Consider the following 21,596-nt stretch of genomic DNA (forward strand, 5'->3'; position numbering starts at 1 on the left):
TTATTTTAGGCATTTTTGTTCTCCTAAATTAGAATTTTTATGTTTTCCCACTTTCCTCTGCCATCCTTAATTTAAAGTTAAACTCACATGCAGATTTTAGCTGATTATATATCTTAAGACTATTAGGGTGGGAAATACCACACCTTTCATCATTATTATAGGTACTAAAAATACAGTAACCTCATGTAATTCCTATCAGCTCCACACAACCTCAATTTGACCAGAGGTGCAATCAGCCAGACTAAGTGAGAAGACCCTGTAGGTGTGCATGGCCTTCAATCTCTATTTTCGCACTGCATATTCAATTAAATCCAGTTTCCTTTTTTTAAATTTACTATGGAGCCCCCGAAGTCCTTTAAAGATCATATTTTAAAGATTTTATTTACATCATGTGTACAAGGTAAAATACATATAGTAAGGGTCTTTGCCTGAAAGTAATTTAGTTTATGAAATAACTAAAAGCAATTTCAGGTGTCAATGTAGAGAAGTAAAAATGACACAATTTCCATCTGAAAGGTGGCAGAAAATAATAAATACTCAAGTTAAAGTACAAATACCTCAACATTTTACCTAAGTACAGTATGATTAAATGTACTTAGTCACTTCCCTCCACTGACCGAATGTAACGTTATATTGGAAGAATTACTCAGATCTTTTACTTTAAAATTACAGAAGTATCTGCATCGAAATATACTTAAAGTACCAAAATTAAAAGGTGCTAATTTTAATTTCTCTGTACACTGCTGGGTAGCTTCACCTGTAATAATATATCATAATGTATTCGTTGATTTATATTTTGTATTAGTATTCCGAATCTGCAAAGTAACATGTAGCTGTCAAATAAGTTTAGTGGAGTGAAAACATTTTTTTTGTATGTATGTATGTATGTATGTATGTATGTATGTATGTATGTATGTATGTATGTATGTATACATTTACTACATTCTTGTTGTTGTACACTTGGTTTATTCATTTGCAATTACTGTCTACAACACATTTATATTACTTTATTTTTATTTTATGTCTTAGATTCTCATTTTGTTTTATTTTTTTATTACATATTTAATGAGCATTGTTGGAGGGAGCCTGAGATACAATATTTATCCTACGCTCCTCTTGGAGCATAAATATGCGCAAACATGGCGCACTGTGTGTCTCCCTGGCGAAGAAGCGGAACCGGAAACGGCGGCGAGATGTCGAAGCGCAGAATATATTATGTGAGAACCAAACAGTCCATGTAGCTGTTGCAGCTTTTATTTTGGAGATTTTTGTTTATATTTAGCTAAGATATTTTCTATTTGTTCCTTTTGGCCTATAAGGTAAGCTCACCCGTCCCTCTGTGTCTGGGCATAGCTGGAGAGTTTAGCTAGCTGTCTAGCATATTAGCACAAAACAACGGTAGCTCCGCACACAACAGAGAATGGCTGGAAGAGGGGCGCTTGATTAGAATACACTGGCAGCCCAAAGCCACAGGGGTTCCGTCGTGTTCCCTCTCTTCTCGTGGACAAGTTGAAAACTCCTCCCACCCAGTACTACACGTTGATCAGATTTAACCTCCCCTTGTCACTACAGAAAATTAAACTCATTGATTAGTAGTTTACTAGCTGCTTTCACGGCTAACGTTACCTAGCAGGGTAACATAGTTTACGTCGGGGAGGTTGTTTACTTTGTCAACTTTAATACAATTGTGTATATATACACACACACAGAAAATACACTAAATGTGTTTTTAAATGAGGAAATAGAACAATTATTTTTGTCAACAGTGGTGAAATAGTTTTGTTTTCACAAATATATTCTGTGTGTTAATATAATATGAATTCATTTTGTCCTAGGACACTTCATTTCACTTTAATGTTTACTGACGTAGAGCTTTAATGTAGTCACACAACAACACCATTCACACATAATATCCTCTCACTGTAGGTCACTGTAAAGCCTTAAGAGATTAAACTCATTTTAAAATGTGCACCTGTTCACCAGGGGAGGATGAGTGTGGAGACAGTGGACCGGGTGGCTGCTGTGACCACCGGTCGGCCCAGCACACCTCTTCAGACCTCCTGGTTTGAGTTCCTGCTAGATGGCAGCCTGCTGGAGAATCACCTGCAGAAGTCGTACCCAGGTCAGATCAGCGTGATGTAGGACTAACAGTTATTATGCAATGTCTTGAGGTAGATTTGTAGTGGTCTCTTAATCAAATAAACCAACTTAATAACCACAATTAAAGAATAGCTCAGTTAATCCTGATCCTCCTCCTTGAATACTATATTGTGATACTGTATACATTCTCAAAAACACTTATCTCAGTCAATACTTATTTAATTTGCAAAGATATGCATTTTCTCAGTGAATGAATTAAAAATTGCAATATATCGTCTTACAGTATTGCAATATATCGCAATATAGTGTTCGTAACCCTTCTATCATGATACGTATCGGATCTTGCCAATATCAGTCCTATTCATTTTGTTGTTTTATGGTGAATATTTCCACTCCTGTGGATAACGGGCCAAACATGAACAACAAGATCCCATACTGTCATATTTTTAGTGCATCTAAACAGTTTTTTTATTTGATAAATTATTGTTGGTTGTCAAAATCATAATGGTATATATTTTGAGGGATGCTTTTGAAGCAAGTTATTGAAAAGTGGGTGAATTTAATTAAAACAGTGTGTGTGTGTGTGTGTGTGTGTGTGTGTGTGTGTGTGTGTGTGTGTGTGTGTGTGTGTGTGTGTGTGTGTGTGTGTGTGTGTGTGTGTGTGTGTGTGTGTGTGTGTGTGTGTGTGGCCACAGATCCGACACCGGTGCAGCTGATCATCCAGTTCCTGGAGCAGGCGTCCAAGCCCTCTGTGAATGAGCAGAACCAAGTGCAGCCTCCACCAGACAACCGCAGGAATCGCACCCTGAAGCTGCTGGCACTGAAGGTAGCGGCCCACATGAAGTGGGATCTGGATGCTCTTGAGAAAGGGTACGTGTGAAAGGCTCTTTAAAATACTGAGCTTTTTTTTTAAAGCTTGTCTCTGGCATTTAAGTCAATTTGGAGGGTATGAAACCGATTTTAGGGTTGCAGAAATGTGTCATTTTGAAAGGGACTTCGCTTTATTTAAATGCTCAATGAGTAGGGTTTGTAGAGGATGAGTAGAAATAGTTGGCCCCCTCCCCCCGGCTGAACGAGGGTTACGGTGCTCACCAACGTGTGAAAGCCAACCCAAGATGCACTCTCGTTTTAGAACGAGCTTTGGCTGCTTGGTGTTATTGGTGTTTCACCTCGCTGTATTTGCCTTTTTTGCTGCTGTGTCGCTGCTGTGTCATAGAGGTTGACGCCCAGAAACGTCCTAAACGCAACACAATTAAAAGAAAAGTGAAAATCCAGGCAGAGGGCTGCAGGGTCTCTGCAGATGCAGTTACACTTCTAATGGGTCATAAGTGAAGATTGAAAGGAATTATTTTCTGTACAATGTTTTTGAGGAAAATCCTTCTTGTTACTTTTTTAATGTCTGACATTTGAGGTTGCTCTCTGTTACCTTCTTTTTTTTTTTAAATGTATACAAATGTGATATTCTAACATTTGGGAAGGGTAGAAGCCTAATTGCCTTAACAGAAATACAGAATTATAAGTTGAAAATGTCTCACATGCCTCTAATAATTGTTCTACAAATGTTTGCATCATGTAATTATTAATCCTTCTTCCCCTGCAGTTTGACCATTCCAGTATTAAATATGTTACTGAACGAGCTCCTGTGTGCGAGCAAAGTGCCACCGGGGGTGAAACATGTGGACCTGGACCTCTCCACTCTGCCTCCTACTACAGCCATGGCTGTCATCATATACAACCGCTGGTGAGTAACACCCACAGCCTGGCAGCTCCGATTGTTTATTGTCCGATCTCACAGTGAACTAGTACAACTTTGAAATGGACTTGTGAGTGCATCTGAATATATATTAATTTACCAATTTACCAAAGAGGTAAATGTAGATGAAAGGAAGGAACTGCGTAAATGGAAAGAATGAAGAATTTTTAAAATAGTGTCCAATTCTTTTCTCTCAAAGGGCGATCAGAGCCATCGTGCTGAGCAGCTTTCCAGAGAAACAGACCAAACCGGGACCTCACCAGATGAACATGTAAAATCTGCTCCTTCCCTTCCTGTTACCTTCCTCTGATTTGGGACAAGTTCAAACATTTTAAAGAACAAATAAAAAGCCCCATGCTTATCTCACACATTTAAAAGTCTGATGAGTTGTTGTGTTGCGGTCTCTCGCAGGTTAAGTATTGTGCAGCAGGAGAAGGAGATGACTGAAAACATCCTCACTGTGGTGAGTGCACATGCTGGTTGTTATAATCCTCCAACGATGTCATGAAATATACTTTCTCTAACTATTGCTGGTATTAATAAACAAGTTATCCGCATGGTACGAATTAATTATCAAACCCATTCCGAAATCACCGAAGAATGGTCCGAGAATACGTCAGAATTACAGGGAGTCAGCCTTCTTAGTTCAGTCTATAAATTACATTCTAGTATTTTGAATGTTAGGCTGACCCAGTACTTGGAAATTGTAGAATATTTGCAGAGCGGATTTAGGATAAAAAAAACAAAAAAAAAACTATTGTCAGAACAAGAATTGCAGAAAGTCAATCTATTTTTGTACGTTTTATTTTATTTTATTTTATAAAGGCTTTTGATTTGGACTCAGAGAGATTTACTTGCCTTAAAGCGTTTAAAAGCAGGGGTGATGCTACTCTGGTTCCTTTTCTAAATAATTGGGTCTTGTAACTAAGCCTGCTTGGGCTGGGCATATTATTTACACATGACTCAATAATACAAATGGAATCATGTTCTCCACATTTCAGTGTGTCATAGGTTTTGATTTTGAACATTTCATTACATCCTTGTTTCGTCTCCGTCTACTGTTTAAGAAATTGTCTAGGTTAAATGACTTTCCTCTCGTATAACTTCCTGCCGTCAGCTGAAAGAGCAGGCGACCGACTCCATCAGTGTCCTGGAAGGAGCTCTGCAGCTGAAGAAGGACTTCTACGTTCACACCCTAAGGACTCTGGATCTGCTGGCTGCTGACGCTGCTGCCAACGGAGAGACAGAGTGCTCCACCGCAGGGCTTCGCATTAGTGCCGATGAGCTGCACTGTCAGGTTAGTGGACAGCACAGTGTTGTCTTAAAGTGCATTCATCCAGATTACATACAACTAGATTAACTTTATTGATCTGACCCACTGGAGAGTCAGAACAATGAGAAGCTTGTAAAACATTCTTTGTCCGAAATGCAGTTTCAGTCAAACGTAATTGAATTTCTAGTGTGTTTCATTTAAAATTGGTGTAATTTGTATTTGGTGTCTCAGGTGCATTATGATTTGGGAGGGATTTTCTTCCAGCAAGGCTGCACTGACGAAACAGCCTATGAGAAAGCCCGTGATCACTTCAGACAGACAAAGGAATTGTTAACAAAGGTACGTATACTCATTTATTACTTGTTGTTTCAAATATTTGATATTGATCCAGAGATTATACGTTCAGTCGATGCTCATTCACATTTACACAAACCACATTCATGTGCATTCACAAATATGAAAAGAATAATATAAAAGATACAGTATATTGAGAACCGCATCAACAATAAGTAAACTAAAAAGAGAAAGGACAAATCTTCAAAACAAATCAAGGTAACAACATTTTTGAAAGATAAATAATAAATATACTAAGCGAAACAAATTTAAATACAATCTAAGAATAGGAAAACAAGTCAGACCTTCCTTATCTTCTTAAAGCTCTTTACTTGTGCTTTACCTAACCATGTCCACATTGGTCTTCTTAAGTCCTTTTAGTCCTGCAGTTTGCCACCAGCGGTCATTCCTTTCTAAACTATATTTTTCAGCTGGACTCGACTGTCCATGTTCATCTGGATGAGAAACGTCTGGCTGGCTACTGGAACGCCTGCAAAGCTTTGACTGAAGACTGTGACCCGTCAGACTCCCAGAACACCCCCTACAATCAGATCAACAGCCTGATCAGAGCACACAACTACCAGGTCAGAGCAGACGCTGCAGTCGACTTCAAGATTTGCTCTGTACAAATACGCAATGTGTAATGTGTAATGTGGCATGTAGTACCACAGAAAGATGTATGACTGGATGGAGGGTGTTCAGCACTGTAAGTCAAACAACACTTTATATCATGTGTTCGTCTCTCTGGCAGGCGGTCATCGAAGCCTTCATCAAAGACAACGTGAGCCTCAGTTTGCCCAATAACTTCAGACGATCTGTTCTCAGGGAGTTCCTGTACAAAGTCCAACAAGGGTGAGACCACGATCCAATCCAGCAACAGAACTAATTCAAACACAACAGTTTGCAGTGTGACCAAGCCTAGAGATATATGATATTACATCACACTACAGTTCATTTAGCTGACGCTTTTGTCCAAAGCGACAATAAGTGCAAACAGTCATGAGGATACAACTCTGAACAGCTAGAATCTTGTAAGTACATCATCTTCAAACAGGTGAAATCCTTTAAGTGCAGAACAATAGCTTCAAATAAGCCAAACAAAAGTGCAACATACAGAAACAATAGAATACAAATTCAACTATTAGCTACAAATAAGCCAAACCAAGATAAGTGCAACATACAAAGAACAGTTTTTGCTGAAAAAAATATGCAGAAATGAGAATTTTCTTAATTAATTTATCTTATAGTGCAGACAGTCCAGCAGAAAACTCATTTCTTTAACACTGCAGGGAATCGAGCCTGGATGAGGTTTGCTACAAGCTGTGTGTTTGCAACGCAGTCCGAGATGCTTTGGAAGGAGAAGTGCTTAGTGTGCGTTTCCATCAGCTCCTCCTCAAGCCCAGTAAAAGGATGGTGGACTTCATTTTAGAGGTACTTTCTCCTCTTCTTAAGTCTCAAATACGTGTGTCATGTGAGATTCTTGCAGAATACTTGGGAGCTCCTCGAGCTTCTACTGATAAATATAACAACCTCAGAACATACAAAGGATTTAAGTCTGATTTATGCATCCATCTCTCCTTCGCTCTCTGATATTATATGATATAAATAAAGGTTAAATGACCTTTTAAACAATGCAAATAGGTTGTACTTATCCCAACTGGTGGCAGTGAGGCACCAACCTTTCTGATTAAAGAACAATGTTTGTGAGAGTTTTATAAAAATGTGTTGGTGAACATTAAGTAATGACGATAGAAATGATATTTTCATACTGAAAACCAACAGATTTGTATGAATGTTCTTGAGTGGTATAATCTGTGCTGAGGTTTGAGGAGTTGTATAAATGAATGTAAAGCTTCTGCACATATGAATCAAATACTCTTTGTCCTGCAGGTGTGCACACTTTCGCTGGACAAGGACCGTCCGTCTGAGACATCCGGAAGAAATATGGCCACTTTCATAAAGTGAGTGAGCGCTGAGTCAGGGTCACTTTATAAAATGATTACACACTGATGTACATGAGCTCTTTATTAAATGGCACTCATGTTACATAGAACTGTAAATGATTAAAGCATCTTTTTAATGAGACCATTGTTATCTTGCAGGACTCTGTGTGAAACCATAGAGGAGCTGCCTCTGTTGTTTGTGCTGTCCTCTCATAAGCTCTTCATGGAGCTGTTGAAGGAGGAGGACAGGAAGGTCCTGGTGGAGCAGCTGCGGAAGAGATCGGCCACAATCAACCTCAGCGCCAAACCTCTGCCTTCCTTCTATGACATTCCAGGTACATTGCTCAGATTGTCTCGTGCAAACTATTCAGTGAAATCCAGTTTAGTCAAACTGCTGGTTATCGACTCTCTGTGGAATGTTTCAGTCTCTTAAGTCTTGTGACTTCATGCATTTTGTTTCAGCTTCAGCTAGTGTGAACATTGGGCAGCTGGAGCAGCAGCTCATCCTCTCACTGGAGCCGCGCAGGATCAGACAGATCCTCATTGAACTCCACGGCATGGCTGAGAGACCCTTCTGGAGGGTCAACAGTAAGGTCAGAGGTCACAAACTGATACTGGAAGAGAAAGTACTGAAATCAAAGATATTCAAGATTCTGTATTTTCTAAATTAAGTGTAACTTCCAATATAAACATGATTAACTTGATGCATTGCCAAAATGTGAATGTAATGTGGAAAATATAATATTGATTTTCAGATATAATGAAATAATTAAAATAGCACTTTCTGTTTGTTTGTACAGTGGGAAGTTCCTCCAGACTACATAAACGTGATCCTCGGCATTAAAGACAACCTGACAAAGGACCTGGTTTACATCCTCATGGCCAAAGGACTCCACTGCATATCAATAAAGGTAGAGCTGCACGATGGGAGGAAACTCTGCCATGTTGAGTATCACAATAAAAACATTAATCGCAATAAATGAACAGATTCTTCTTCCTTCCTGCTGCTTCCAGTGTTCTGCTAAAATACAACATATTGATTGATTGTTGAATAAAAAAAATAAAGGAAATTATTTAAATTCTTAAAATAATTGAACGTTGATCTGAACACGAGGAACAAAAAAAAAAAAATGATGATAATAAAATGACCGATATATTGTGCAGCCCTAAATAAAGGTGTGCTAACATGATGCTCAGAAATGTTACGTACTTTGAGCTCTCTGTTTCGATGCACTGTGGATTGACAGGATCCAAAACAAGGAAGGCGCTTGTCTAACTTTATTAACAGTAACGAATACTTAATGTCTTGCCACAAATATTTAACCGTTACATCAACAAGATGTACATCCACTTCACTACAATAAGAGTTCCAAGCAGTGAGAATCAGTTAAGTAGAAAAATAAAATCCTTGTTCCCTCTCGCCTCAGGACTTTGCTCATGCTCGGCAGCTCTTCTCAGCCTGCCTGGAGCTTGTTACCGAGTTCTCCCCGAAGCTGAGGCAGGTGATGCTGAACGAGATGCTGCTGCTGGAGGTCCGCGCGCACGAGACAATGGCTGCCGAGGGCAGCAAGGAGCGACCGCCCCCCGACCTGGTCAGCAGGGTCAGAGGATACCTGGAGATGAGGATTCATGGTGAGAGCATTGAAACACTGTGGACTTGTTACCTGCTGTTTACACATCTGGTATTTGTGTTACAATTTCTGGCAAAATAAATACATACAAGACACTTTTGGATGTACTTTAATATTAAGATTATATCCTATATATGTGAGTAGCATCACAACTGGGTCACTGTATAATACTGTAGTGGAATATGTGATTATTTCTAAAGTTTTAAAGAGTCTGGTACCAATCTAAAACAGTGTAAATAACATCAGCATACCCTTTTCAGACGCACTAAATTCTGTGTCTTGTCTCCAGATCTGCCTCTGCGTCAGGTGGTCGGAGAGGAGTGTGTGGCCTTCATGTTGAACTGGAGGGAGAACGATTACCTGACTCTGCAGGTGCCACCGTCTCTGGTCATGAACAACCCGTACATCAAGGTAAAAAGTCTGTTATTGCCTCATTATAGCCCTGGACTCAGACGTTATCATTGTCTCTTACATTGAAGCCCATGACATTTCTGGAGGTTATGAAATAATTAAAGATGTCTTCTGCTACTTTAGTTCTGTGTTACTGTTGACCTTCACTGGGCTACTGTGGAAGACTTGTATGCTCTGTAATGGTGCAGGTGTTATGAGCTCACTGAGTTACTAACATCTTAAGATGTTCACTAAAGTTGATTGTTCAGATGCAACTTAGCCAGCTGCAATAATAAGCAACATAATATCTAAACGACCATGACTTTGAACGTACAGGCACATATACTTGTTTACAGTTAAATCTTGAACTCTGGTTTTCCCCCTTACTTTCTCTTTAAGGGGGGCACTACAGGTCAATAGGGTATAAAAGTTTAACAAATGGACATAACGATGAAACTTCTCCAGTTGATTACTTTCATTCAGACAATAATTTTGTGCATTGAAATTGTGAGTTTAAATATGCAAACAAGGCTTTATCTTCTGGTTTACATACAGAAATGTGAACATTGGATAAAGCCAGGTTAAAAAAACTTGTTTAATTTTGTTGACATATTAGAGTCAAAGGTTGTCCTTTAATGTTCTATACCAGGTTGTTCTACGTGCGTGTGTGTGTGTGTGTGGCACTTTGTATGTACGGTACCTCTGACTCTTTGTGAATGCTGACATGTGTTGTGTCAGCGCTTTGAGTGATCGCAAAGATTGGAAAAACGCTTTATAAATGCAGTCCATTTACCATTTAATCCCATAGTCTGGGATGGTGTAAGCCAGGGGTGGGGAACCTCTGGCCTCCGGGCCGTATTCGGCCCGCGAGACCATTTGGTCCGGCCTTCGAGGTAATTCATAAACACACGCAAAAAAATCTAGAAAGCAATAGACGGGCCGATTGACTGTTTTTCCTGGCCAAGGTTAGGGCCCTTGAACACAACACAAGCGGAACGTGCCATCACGTGGTCACGTCATGTCAAAAAGCTTCAGTATTAAATGAGACGGTCATTGACATCAGTGATCGCAGCATGCCGAGTGTAAAACAGAGAAAGGTGGATGCGGAATGTCGCACTTTCCAGGAGAAATGAATGAATGAATGAACAAACGATTATTTATTTGAGGAAGTAAAAGGCTAGTGTGCCTAGTTTGTGCGGACGCGCTTGCGGTGAAACACAAAACATGTCAAACTGCACGAGCTGAAAGGACGAGTGCGTTTGGATAAAGTTAACACTCTTCGACGGAGTTTGGCCCAACAAGCAGCTCTCTCCAGAACAGTAACATAACAACATGGACAGATAGAGAGGGAGACCACCACACCAAGAACAGACTGTTCCACCACTGCTGTGCAATTATCACTTTATTTTCTATCAACCACTTGGTACTTATATTATTTTTTTATTCTATTTAATTATTGTGTACTGCCTTTTTACTTCATATGATCTTTTGCTGTCACAAGATAAATTTCCCCGTTGTGGGACTAATAAAGGATTGCTGATTTTCAGGACTCTTGTTATATTTGTCCCCTCTGTTTCCGTCCGATAGATCGGTCAGCTCCTGGCCTCAACGTGCAAAGAGCTCCCAGGTCCTAAAGAGTGCCGGCGCACAGCCAAGGAGCTGTGGGATGTGGTGGTGCAGATCTGCAGCATGACCATCCAGCATAAGAGGAACAACGACGGCAGAGTGGGCCTCATTAAACACAGAGAGTCCTCCATGGGCATCCTGTACCGGTACGCTGCAAACATTCCATCTGTCACTTTACATTTTAGAATCATGCAGAGAATCACAGCACGATTCTACGCTGTATATAAACGCTCACTCTGGTATGTTTTCATTCTCTAACACATTTAGGAGCAAATTCATCACCTTCCTCAAGAAACTCAGAGTAAGTACAACCCTCTGCGAATATGTTCATTCATCGCCATTGATGCAAATATGAGTGTCATCTTGTTTCTCACAGGAGCCGCTGGTGCTGACGACCCTCATCTCACTGTTTGTGAGGCTCCACAGCATAGTGCGGGTATGTATCGACTTTGAGCTGTAGGATTGTTGACTTCAGATAATCCTACTTCCACACAGCAGAGCAAGAGGAAACTAGAAGGGCTTTCAGAGAGTGCAGAGCTCCGCCAAGGCTGTTTCCATATGAGAAAAATAATGCGTGTACATGCCCCATGATGCGTCTCGGCTGCAACAGTTTAATGGTTCATTCCTCGGCACATGCTACACCCTTCCACCAAGTCTCTGCACTGCTTATCACGAGCAGCTCATCTGATCCTCTCCTGGGTAACCAACTGTTTTGCGTCTTTTAGGATGATATTGTAAATGAAGTGACAGCCGAACACCTCACCATCTGGCCGTCTACTCTTCTCAAGTAAGAACTTTATTTTCTTTTGAATTAAATATTAAGATTTCTCAAACAAAGCCATGTACCGTGACGATGATGTTTGTGTGTGTCGACCAGCATACAGGCGGTAGACGTGGAAGCTGTGGCTGTGACTGTGAAAGAGCTGGTGTCCTACGCCCTCACCCTGAATCCTAATAACCAGTCGTGGCTCATCACACAGGCCGATATCTACTTTGGTGAGAAACGCACAAGCAACCTTTTTGTTTCTGCAGCCAGAAAAAAATTTCAGCAGTGGATTTAGTTGAAGTTCCTTAAGAGATTAATGGTTTTAAGCAAACGAGGGTTAAATAGGAGTAAAGTAGCAAAAATGTTTTGTTTTTGTATGAAGCTGTTTGGAGCTCACAACATCAGGAAGGTCGGAGCAGACATGGATTACTGAGGTTGTCAGCTTTTCTTTTTATAGTTAGTAGAGATTGTTTCAACAGACGAACACCGCGTACTGGAAGAACTATTCAGATATTTTACTTAAATGAAATTAGCAAAATGAGTATCAGAAATACTTTACTGATCCCCGGGGGAAACCTGGTTACGTTATAGTTGATCCCTTTCTAGAATATAAATGTATGTATGTAAACATGGCTAAATTATAAGACAAGCATGTATACTACAAAATATAACAGTGTTAATACTTAATTAATGAACAATATACATTAAGTGCCAGATGTAGAAGTACATTATGCAGAATGGCCCATTTCAGAATAATTGTTTGTTACTGGATTATAATTATCAATGCATTAATGTGTTCATCACTTTGATGTTTAAGAATAGATGGGGATCTAATTTAAATAAAGTCTTATCTTAACCTTTTTTGTATTGATAATCTAAATATGAAAAGTAACTAACTAAAGTTGTCAGATAAACGTGGTGGAGTAAAATGATAATGTAAAGAACAAGTACCTCCAATATTGTCCTTAAGTACAGTACTTGTGTAAATGTACTTAGTTACATTACACCACTGCAAACACCTGGCTGCTAAATTGGCTACAACAGTTGTAAGTAATTATAAGAGCACACAGTGTTGACTTCCTGTTTGTGTCTCTGTTGCAGTGACCAATCAATACTCTGCTGCGCTGAACCTTTACCTCCAGGCCGGAGCCGTGTGCTCAGACTTCTTCACCAAAGCTGTTCCCCCTGACGTCTACACTGACCAGGTACATCACACAGGAAACTTTACACCTACTTTCACAAGAAATACAAAAAGATATATAGTACGTTTTCTCTCACTGACATTTTTTGATCAAATCCGTAGCAATTTAAAACTGGTCGACTACTACAGCGTCAAACATGTTCTATCAGCAAAGTATAATAAAGATTGAATTGAAACGAACGTGAGATGTGAAATGAACCAATCTTCTGTTTGCAGGTCCTGAAGAGGATGATCAAGTGCTGTTCTATGATGAACTGCCACACACAGGTCAGAGGTCAATTCAGTCGGCCCTTTTTTTTTTAAGATTGCAGCTGCTAGTAACAGGGCGGTCTTGATGTCTTCCTGATGGTAAAATGATTTAATAGTAGACCGTTTCCTGCAGCAGTGTTTATAAAAATGTCAGTGAGGTTTTATTACACCTTCAGTGTCACGTTAACGATTTATTTCCCGCATGCTGCAGTCATTTTTTAAAAACAATCTGCAAATCGTTTGAGCACCAGATTTCTGTGCTAAACTTGTCTCATCCTTTCTTAGGTTGCTGTTCTCTGTCAGTTTCTCAGAGAGGTGGATTACATGACGGCATTTAAAGCTCTTCAAGAACAGAACAGGTACAGCACAAAAAGATGCACAGTAATGACCAACAGCGCTATTGTGAAATATCTCTTACATCTTCTTTTGTCTCCTCAGTCACGATGCCATGGACTCGTTCTACGACTACATCTGGGACGTCACCATCCTGGAATACCTCACACGTATCCTTTTCTGTTGATTCATTAAAGGGCAAATACAGACCAGAACTGCCTTTTATCATATGCAGTTAATTCTCCTTTGGCAAAAACCAAGTCATGCAAAGAAGTGTTTTTGTTTTTTACTCCTAAAGAAACCGGCTGTTAACTACAAGGTCTGTTCACGTTGTGCTTCCTTGACCGTGCGTTCAGACATTCACCACAAACGGGGCGAGACAGAGAAGAGACAAATAGCGGTAAGCAGTTCTAACCAGTTATCGGCTTTATTTGGCAACCTGCTTTTATTCCTAGATGGTGTAGTTATACTTACGAGGTAAAAACCTATCAAGTTACTGCGTTTTGTAATGCATTTCAGATAGTTCGCTTTTTTTAAGTTTATTTAATCTTCTCACTGTAAAATCCTTCGGTTTAGCGTTTAATAAACAGTGACATGATAGCACCAAGTGAGCATTAATTTGGAGTTTTATAAACAGTTGACCATATGACATTTGAAATTGCTTCAAACTGAGTCTTTAAAACTCAGCTCTTTATAAAAAAAAAAAAAAAAAAAGCCAAATGACCTGCATATCTAGGTCCCTACTTGCTGAGAGGCTGCATTCTTCTCTTAACACTTTGCTTTTCCTCAGATAAAAGCGATCGGACAGACGGAGCTGAACACCAGTAACCCAGAGGAAGTGCTGCAGCTGGCTGCACAAAAGAGGAAGAAGAGATTCCTGCAGGCGATGGCCAAACTGTATTTCTAGGACATATGTGAACCACTGTCAGACTCTTGGGGTGGGAATGTATATTTTATTTTGTGGTAGAAGATAAACTTCTAAAATAAATACAGTTGCTCATTTTGTACACTTTGGAAAAATTATTCATTCAACAACTCACTGACCATCATGGCCCTGAGTTACAAACAATGGCTTGTTTACCAGCATGTAAAGATCAGGAGTGTGTCTTTCATTCAGCTGGAGCTTTCTGACAGCTTTCATCACGGTTCATGAAACGCTGCAGTCACTGAACATCGGTGTTTACAGATTAGCCGACAGGTGAAGCAGCGGCTGTAAACTGGTTCATCTATTTTACAAAACTATTTCACATCAACTGACCCTGAACCAGTGTTTTAAAGATTGTATCTGTTGACTATGAACATATTTAATATGCTACAATAGAAAACCATTGCACATCACTTTTAGTAAAAGATCATAATTTCCTAGAAATGACACTTCTACTTTAAAAAAGCACCCAGTTGCTAAAAACAGCAAAAAAAAAAAAAAAGCTTTGGCCAAGATTTAAGAGTCTTTAAAACACAACCCTGCATAATTCATTCAGTGACATTTCACATCAGCAGACATGAAATAAACTCATGCAGACTCAGTATTCCAGTCAACTACGAGCCGCTTCCTGTACACAACTCAAGTCTTCGTGGGACTTTAACCCGTGTCCTCTTTGTTCACCTCTTCTTCCTCTTGTGCTTCAGTGCGTGTGTGCAGGTTTTCTCTGTGCTGTTGGGAGGAGTGAGGAACTGGCTGCTCACCTCTGACATCCTCCTAAAATGAAAGACAGGTTGAAAGTCAGGAACCAATAGAAATGGAAGATTTTGAATCCTGTTTTAAGGACACTCATGTACACAGCACACGCAGTGAAATGTAGACTCAGCAATCAACCCATTCTAGTATTAGGAGCAGTAGGCAGCGACTATACAGCGCCCGGGGAGCAGTGAGAGTACGTTTCAAAGTACCAGAACCGCCAACCCTCTGGTTCCCAAGCCAAGTCCCTACGGCCTGATAAAGTTGCATTAAGTAATATTTAATTAATTACATATTATGTTTTCTTTGAGGTTTAATGTTACATAATACAGCTCAATAAAAACATCCGTCTAAGCAGATTATTAACCCTTGTGTTATGGGTGTATATGTTCAAAAGCTTAAAGCTGCACACCATTTCCTTTTGTGTATAAAGAAAAATGGTAAAATATCCACCCCAGCTCCCACGTCTGACCAACAGTCAAAAACCCCAAAATATTCTGCTACAATTTCACAAGTACCAGCTTCTTAATTTTGAAGATTTGATTCTTTGTCATCACAGTAAACTAAAATGTATTTGGATTTGAAGATGTAAACCTGGACTCTGGGAAGTTATGATTGGCAATTTTCAGACATTTCATCCGCCAAAATAATGTCAATTAAAAATGTTAGCGGTTGATCATAAAAATAATCGTTAGTTGCAGCCCAAGTTTTCAACCATTTAAAATCATGTCAAAATAAATACATTCCGAACAATATCACCACCACTTAAACTTTTTATTAACATTTAGCTCTTGTTCCTAAGGAGGTGGAATACAATATCCTCGGATTAAGAAAATACAAACCAGTATGGCCATATAGTCCATGTGCGTCTGGATGTTGTGTCTGTCTTCTCTCTTTATTTTGGCAAAATTCCTCAGTGCCGCTCTGCCACACCAGCCCGCCCACTCCACAGAGGGGGCCATCCAGTTACCACACAGCTGGATGGAGTCTTTCAATAGACCTGAGCACAGACAACATGTTTACATCCTGCAGTGAGAAGCCTCGCTGTGGCTCATCACAGCTCAGACAACATGTTGCTGTAATGTAGCCGTCATCAATGGGTGGAACACAAAAAAACATATGAAATACTAAAATACATCACTGATGTGACAGAAAGGTTTTACACTTCACACTTCACACAGTTCAAGATCAAATATTGAGATTTTAACTGACTTGAATAAATCACACATGCGTTGTCTGGCTCAAAAACTTTTCCACTTATATCTTCATTTCTGTAAACGTAGTAATCCCAAATCTTACCTGAAATCTTCTCAGCAGTTTCCTGTTGAATGAAATGGCCGAGGACTGAGGCAGCCAACACTCGGTACTCAAAGTCCAGAGAGTTTATGTTGAGGATACACAAGTCTAAAAGCTGGAAAAGAAAACAGAAACAGCATTAGTCATGGCCCAGACTTGAACTGAAGTTATTAATCTCTTAATTGGGAGAGAAAACCAGCTATCATTACCATAAATACTGACACATTTGTTTACTCCAGTATAATAAGAGTGGATATTGAAAGATGAGAAAAAGATTTGCCAGAATTGATCAGAATTAAATCCAATAAAAACAACCCAGACATTTTTGTTGTCGACTGTGTCCGAAGGTTTGAACTGAGACAGGTTTGCGTCAGTCTGTGTGCTTAAATAACTTGAATCAGATTCAACCACCTACACGAGTCATTTGTATGTAAGCCTCCTGTGGAAACTGCGACTCCAGCAGGTCAGAGTCGGTGGTCATCGATGCCATCTGGAAGTAAAGCTTCAGCCAGGAGACGGCGGTTTCAGGACAAAGGTTCCACTTCAGTGCCTGTATAACATGGGTAAAGTAAAATTATGCAAAAATCAAAGCAATCGATTAATAATGAAAACAGTGAAAATCTAAATGTGGCGATTCTAGTTATAGTATTACCTTCAAAATGATTAGCTCCATCTGAAGGATCTCATCTTCATAGTAGGTCCCTGCAGTCACATAGGCCATCTGTGAGAGCTTTGGAGGACAGGGTTCCTACAAGGAAAGAAAACAGCTCCGTAACTCAAAAACCAAGCACAGCCATAGACATCATAAAAAGTGTGTGCACGGCTGCCATCACCCAAATACTTCAGGGTCAATGAGCTTGTTAAAACACTAGTAAAAAAAGAAAGAAAAGATTTCTCAACTGGCTGCTGTGTGTTGTTCCTTACCTCCATCTTTGATGCTATAAAAAGACAGGTTATCCCGATGAGCTGCAGCATGCCTTTCTCAATGTTGTTCTGCGTCAACATGAAGCGGTCGAAGTAGTCCTGCGCCAGGTAGAACGTCTGCCGGTGAAGACTATAGGCCTCACTCACCTGGCGGAACCAATGACAAAAGAAAGTGTTGGTTAACTTTTTTTTTTTTTTTTTTACGTGAGATCTAAAATTTACACGTTTACATTTCTTAAATTTGTTCTATTTTTAGTTAAACCTTTGAAAAGGTCATTACTGGAAAAGCTAAGAAAACAATGTTTTAGTACGTTGATGTTTACTTTGAATGAAGACAAGAAAATAAACAATGCTTGTGCCAAATACCTAAAACACTACATTTAAAATAGACCTAAAATGTTACGCTGCTGAACTGCTACCATTTTACACACCAAGTTGTAAAATCTGAAAGACCTAAATGTTAAACATTCATCTCTGCTTTTCAGTTTATCTGTAACTTTATGGAGCATGTGTGTTTTTTTTAAAGAGCCATTTACTCCAGATGAAGCATGAGCAACATAAATGGGAGATGTGGCTGAAGACGCACCTCCATTAACCAGTCGAGGAGTATTGACCTCATTCTGGGTTGTATTGTGGGGTGCTTCAGCAGGAAGCTCTTGCTGCATCTGTAGTTCTGCTCCCTGCAGACCATCTTCACCCACACACCTTCAGGAGATCTGGAACATGCAGACAAATAGAGCAGCAACAGTTAGTCAATAATCAATCATATGAAACTTAGACAACTTTATTGATCATTTTTAAAGTAAAGAAAAACATTTGATTTTTCCAGTCTCTCAAAAGTAAGACTTGTGGTGTCTGACATTACAATAAATGGTATATATTTGGATTTTGGACGACTATATGGCAGAGGATATCAGCACGAGTCAAACCACGGCTGAAAAATAAGTGATACCCACCCAAGATGAGGCAGAGGTGACGGCTGAACCAAGGAATTTGTTGAAGCGAGAACTGCATCACAGTCGCCTCCGACTCCCTTCCCAGAAGTTTTGATGAGAACATAAGGCTTGGCGACACCTTCAAGTACCGTCTGGTTCTGAAAACAATGAGAAAAAATTGAATGAAACATGTTTATATACAAAGAGCTATAAACAGAACAGGATATTTCTGTTGTGCTGATTCTGTTATTGAAGAAAGGGACACATTTTTTTATTTCTGTGGTTTTACTTTCCCCCCCCCCCCCCATACAGTTTGATGTATGACCAGAGTTGGAATTTGGGGGGCGATGGGGCTCTTGTATAATTCTGACAGTTGAACAGACTTGACTTGAGTAAAACCAATAAAAAGAATATCATAAATAAAGCCCCAACAAAAGACACACAACACAACACAACACACACACACACACACACACACACACACACACACACACACACACACACACACACACACACACACACAGACACAGATAGAGAGATAGAGAGATAGAGAGATAGAGGCATACCTTCTCACACTGCAGCTTTGACAGGGGCTGAATCTTTTTTCTGTTTTGCTGAAAAGAAAAGTTAGAAGTTTTATGTCAGACCATCAAGAAAATGATTATATCAAAATAATCACTAATCAAAACTGTAACCTCTTCAATGTATAGTTTCTTACCTTAGTTACTTTGCCCATCTGCCCTGGAGGATTTTCAGATATTTTCTGCAGGTGACCACTGCAAAGAAATCAAACTGAATTGAACATGGAGCTGGAGATTTAACAACAGAGCAACAACTAATAAAGATACAATAATTCATATAGCAACAAAAGAGGTAATTACCTTCGTCTAGACATGGTTATAAGCGCTTCTGTCTGTAAATATATACATTAGAAGAAATGTTAGTTTGTTCAACAACAAAACCAGGAAGTTAGCCCTCAGATGGAAACAGTAACAACCAGCTGCAGCAATCTCAACAAAACCAAACCCGATGAAAACATTTTTCTGGAACCAAACGTCTTCATACGCGACAACATTATTAATTATTAATTATCGTAGAATTATCCAACAGAATAACAAACAAACTGCGGCTTTAAGTACACACCTGCTCATGAATTACATGTAAATTACTCAAAACTGTAAAGGTAAAACTACTTGGCTAAAGAGACTTGCTTAAAGAGCACTAATACTTGCAGTTTACCCGAGTCAGTTCCGAGCCCAAATTAAACTTGTTTCTATTTGGCGCTGGCGCCAACAAATGATGGCATTGCGCATGTGTATAAATACTCCCAACCCTAAACCATTTCACCGGAGGTTAACATTTCATTTATTGGCGAGTTACAGTAATTGTGTTTCGATTATTTTGGTAATGTATTCTCTTTGTTTTAGTTTCCACCTCCTTAACGCTGCGAGTGGAGATTGTTCATTTGGTGGTATAATAAAGCTATGAAAATTACATAAATCTTACAATAACTTCCTCCTTGGCTTTTTGTTTCTGTCAGTTGTAATTTCCGGTCGACAGTTGGTGAGCGGAGCTACAGAAACAGCACAGCCAATAGTAGAGCGAGTTGAATTGAGCGCGTGCTCTCGGAGCCGGATGTAAACAAAGCTGGCAGCTGTCAGAACTGTCAGATCACACTCGTGCTGCATATATATATATATATATATATATATATATATATATATATATATATATATATATATATATATATATACATATATATATATATATATATATACATAACATATATATATATACATATATATATATATATACATATATATATATATACATATATATATATATATATATATATACATATATATATATATATATATATATATATATATATATATATATATATATATATATATATATATATAAGCAATAGCTCACGACAGGCTGTGGTATATGCTCATTATATCACAGTTAAGGGGCGTGGTTCAACCCCCTTAACTGTGATATAATGAGCATATATCACGGTCTGAAGTGAGCTATTGCTTTTATAAAACGGTTACCAAGTATGGCAATATGAAAGAAAAATACACACTCCAATTTAAATAGTTTTTATTATTAAATAATGATGTTCAAAATAAAATAGTCCCTCCGTTGCCTTCTGCACAAAACCTAGTGTGAGGTGGTTGCTATGCAACAACACTAACAGCTAGCGAACATAGACAACGTTGATCGATTACTTGGTCTACCTGCTCTTCACGTAGGGGCTTTTCTTTTAGGGGCTTTCTTCTCTGGAGATAGGCACTGATCAATCCACTCCTCCAGAGTAAAGCTTTGTAAATTTGTTTCCCTTTAACACCGAATGTGTCGGCGATTGCAAGCAAAACTTTGGATTACCGTAATTATGTCATAGTTTGCGCAATCGAAAGATTTCAACGGTTTCTGAAAGCTGAGACTCTGCGCTTTACATCATATATCGATTCATTACGGTAACTTCATTTACGGCCCTCCCGGAAGCCCGCGAAACAGCGCCTTTGTTCTGAGCAATACACACACAGCTGATTAGGTAGGTAGGTAGGTAGGTAGGTAGGTAGGTAGGTAGGTAGGTAGGTAGGTAGGTAGGTAGGTAGGTAGGTAGGTAGGTAGGTAGGTAGGTAGGTAGGTAGGTAGGTAGGTAGGTAGGTAGGTAGGTAGGTAGGTAGGTAGGTAGGTAGGTAGGTAGGTAGGTAGGTTACATCTGCCTTTCATTGTGAAATCCTGTATCGTATAGTGACAATAAAGCTGAACCTTGTAGAACGTCAGCAGATTAAATTGCATCCGAGTAGACATTACTTTACCTAATTGTAAGAATATCGTATATAATATATAATATAGTATTTACAGTCTCTTATGTTGTCGTTTGAATTCAACAACAAGTATAAACAAATCAGTTTTACAACAAAACAATACTGAACATCTTGGCTGAAACAGAAACCACCACAGACTAAGTAATGTCGCCCCCCTCTGGTTGAATGTAGTTTTATGTCACAAGACTAAAATATGATAACACTTTATTTATCCCGAAGGAAATTGCTGTATAGCAGTTTTAATACAAAGTGGGAACAGTGCAAAAAAAAGACTAAGATAGCAATAAGTTGCAAATCCAAAACATATAGTATACATACATACAAT

At 39.2% G+C, this 21,596-nt stretch overlaps 2 protein-coding genes across 7 annotated transcripts; one reads left to right on the forward strand and one right to left on the reverse strand.

The window, feature by feature from the left end:
* Nucleotides 1–1,139: 1,139 nt before the first annotated feature.
* ints8 (integrator complex subunit 8) lies at nucleotides 1,140–14,605 on the forward strand. 2 transcript variants are annotated; one of them, XM_029443675.1, is made up of 28 exons: nucleotides 1,140–1,217; nucleotides 1,984–2,122; nucleotides 2,796–2,970; nucleotides 3,701–3,841; nucleotides 4,053–4,124; nucleotides 4,265–4,316; nucleotides 4,971–5,150; nucleotides 5,358–5,465; nucleotides 5,891–6,043; nucleotides 6,211–6,311; nucleotides 6,749–6,890; nucleotides 7,350–7,420; nucleotides 7,562–7,737; nucleotides 7,865–7,995; nucleotides 8,203–8,313; nucleotides 8,830–9,034; nucleotides 9,323–9,444; nucleotides 11,011–11,195; nucleotides 11,317–11,350; nucleotides 11,426–11,485; nucleotides 11,775–11,836; nucleotides 11,927–12,045; nucleotides 12,917–13,020; nucleotides 13,233–13,283; nucleotides 13,551–13,624; nucleotides 13,704–13,768; nucleotides 13,955–13,998; nucleotides 14,389–14,605. In XM_029443675.1, the coding sequence occupies exons 1-28, from the start codon at nucleotides 1,140–1,142 to the stop codon at nucleotides 14,503–14,505; spliced, it is 3,072 nt and encodes a 1,023-aa protein (XP_029299535.1). In that variant the 3' UTR covers nucleotides 14,506–14,605. The 2 variants fall into 2 exon arrangements, with proteins under 2 accessions (XP_029299535.1, XP_029299536.1); XM_029443676.1 differs by having other exon boundaries at nucleotides 1,183–1,319; nucleotides 14,389–14,505.
* LOC115016013 (G1/S-specific cyclin-E2-like) lies at nucleotides 14,530–19,754 on the reverse strand. Of its 5 annotated transcripts, none has more exons than XM_029443677.1 (12): nucleotides 19,671–19,753; nucleotides 19,313–19,344; nucleotides 19,150–19,207; nucleotides 18,998–19,045; nucleotides 18,453–18,589; nucleotides 18,083–18,212; nucleotides 17,497–17,643; nucleotides 17,225–17,320; nucleotides 16,988–17,122; nucleotides 16,576–16,687; nucleotides 16,119–16,276; nucleotides 14,530–15,297 (listed from the first exon to the last, which is right to left on the reverse strand). In XM_029443677.1, the coding sequence occupies exons 2-12, from the start codon at nucleotides 19,324–19,326 to the stop codon at nucleotides 15,181–15,183; spliced, it is 1,152 nt and encodes a 383-aa protein (XP_029299537.1). In that variant the 5' UTR covers nucleotides 19,327–19,344; nucleotides 19,671–19,753; the 3' UTR covers nucleotides 14,530–15,180. The 5 variants fall into 5 exon arrangements, with proteins under 5 accessions (XP_029299537.1, XP_029299538.1, XP_029299539.1 ...); XM_029443678.1 differs by having other exon boundaries at nucleotides 19,575–19,716; XM_029443679.1 differs by having other exon boundaries at nucleotides 19,664–19,691.
* Between the last annotated feature and the right edge of the window lie 1,842 nt (nucleotides 19,755–21,596).

This window comes from Cottoperca gobio, chromosome 11, assembly GCF_900634415.1.
Source record: "Cottoperca gobio chromosome 11, fCotGob3.1, whole genome shotgun sequence".
Lineage (NCBI taxonomy): Eukaryota > Metazoa > Chordata > Actinopteri > Perciformes > Bovichtidae > Cottoperca > Cottoperca gobio.

Coding starts and splice junctions, on each gene's coding strand:
- ints8 (XM_029443675.1), top strand. CDS start 1,140: ATGGCGCACTGTGTGTCTCCCTGGCGAAGAAGCGGAACCGGAAACGGC. Junction 1,218..1,983: donor CGAAGCGCAGAATATATTAT/GTGAGAACCAAA, acceptor CCTGTTCACCAG/GGGAGGATGAGTGTGGAGAC. Junction 2,971..3,700: donor CTGGATGCTCTTGAGAAAGG/GTACGTGTGAAA, acceptor CTTCCCCTGCAG/TTTGACCATTCCAGTATTAA.
- LOC115016013 (XM_029443677.1), bottom strand. Junction 19,046..19,149: donor AGATGGGCAAAGTAACTAAG/GTAAGAAACTAT, acceptor TTTTCTTTTCAG/CAAAACAGAAAAAAGATTCA. Junction 18,213..18,452: donor TCACCTCTGCCTCATCTTGG/GTGGGTATCACT, acceptor TGCATGTTCCAG/ATCTCCTGAAGGTGTGTGGG.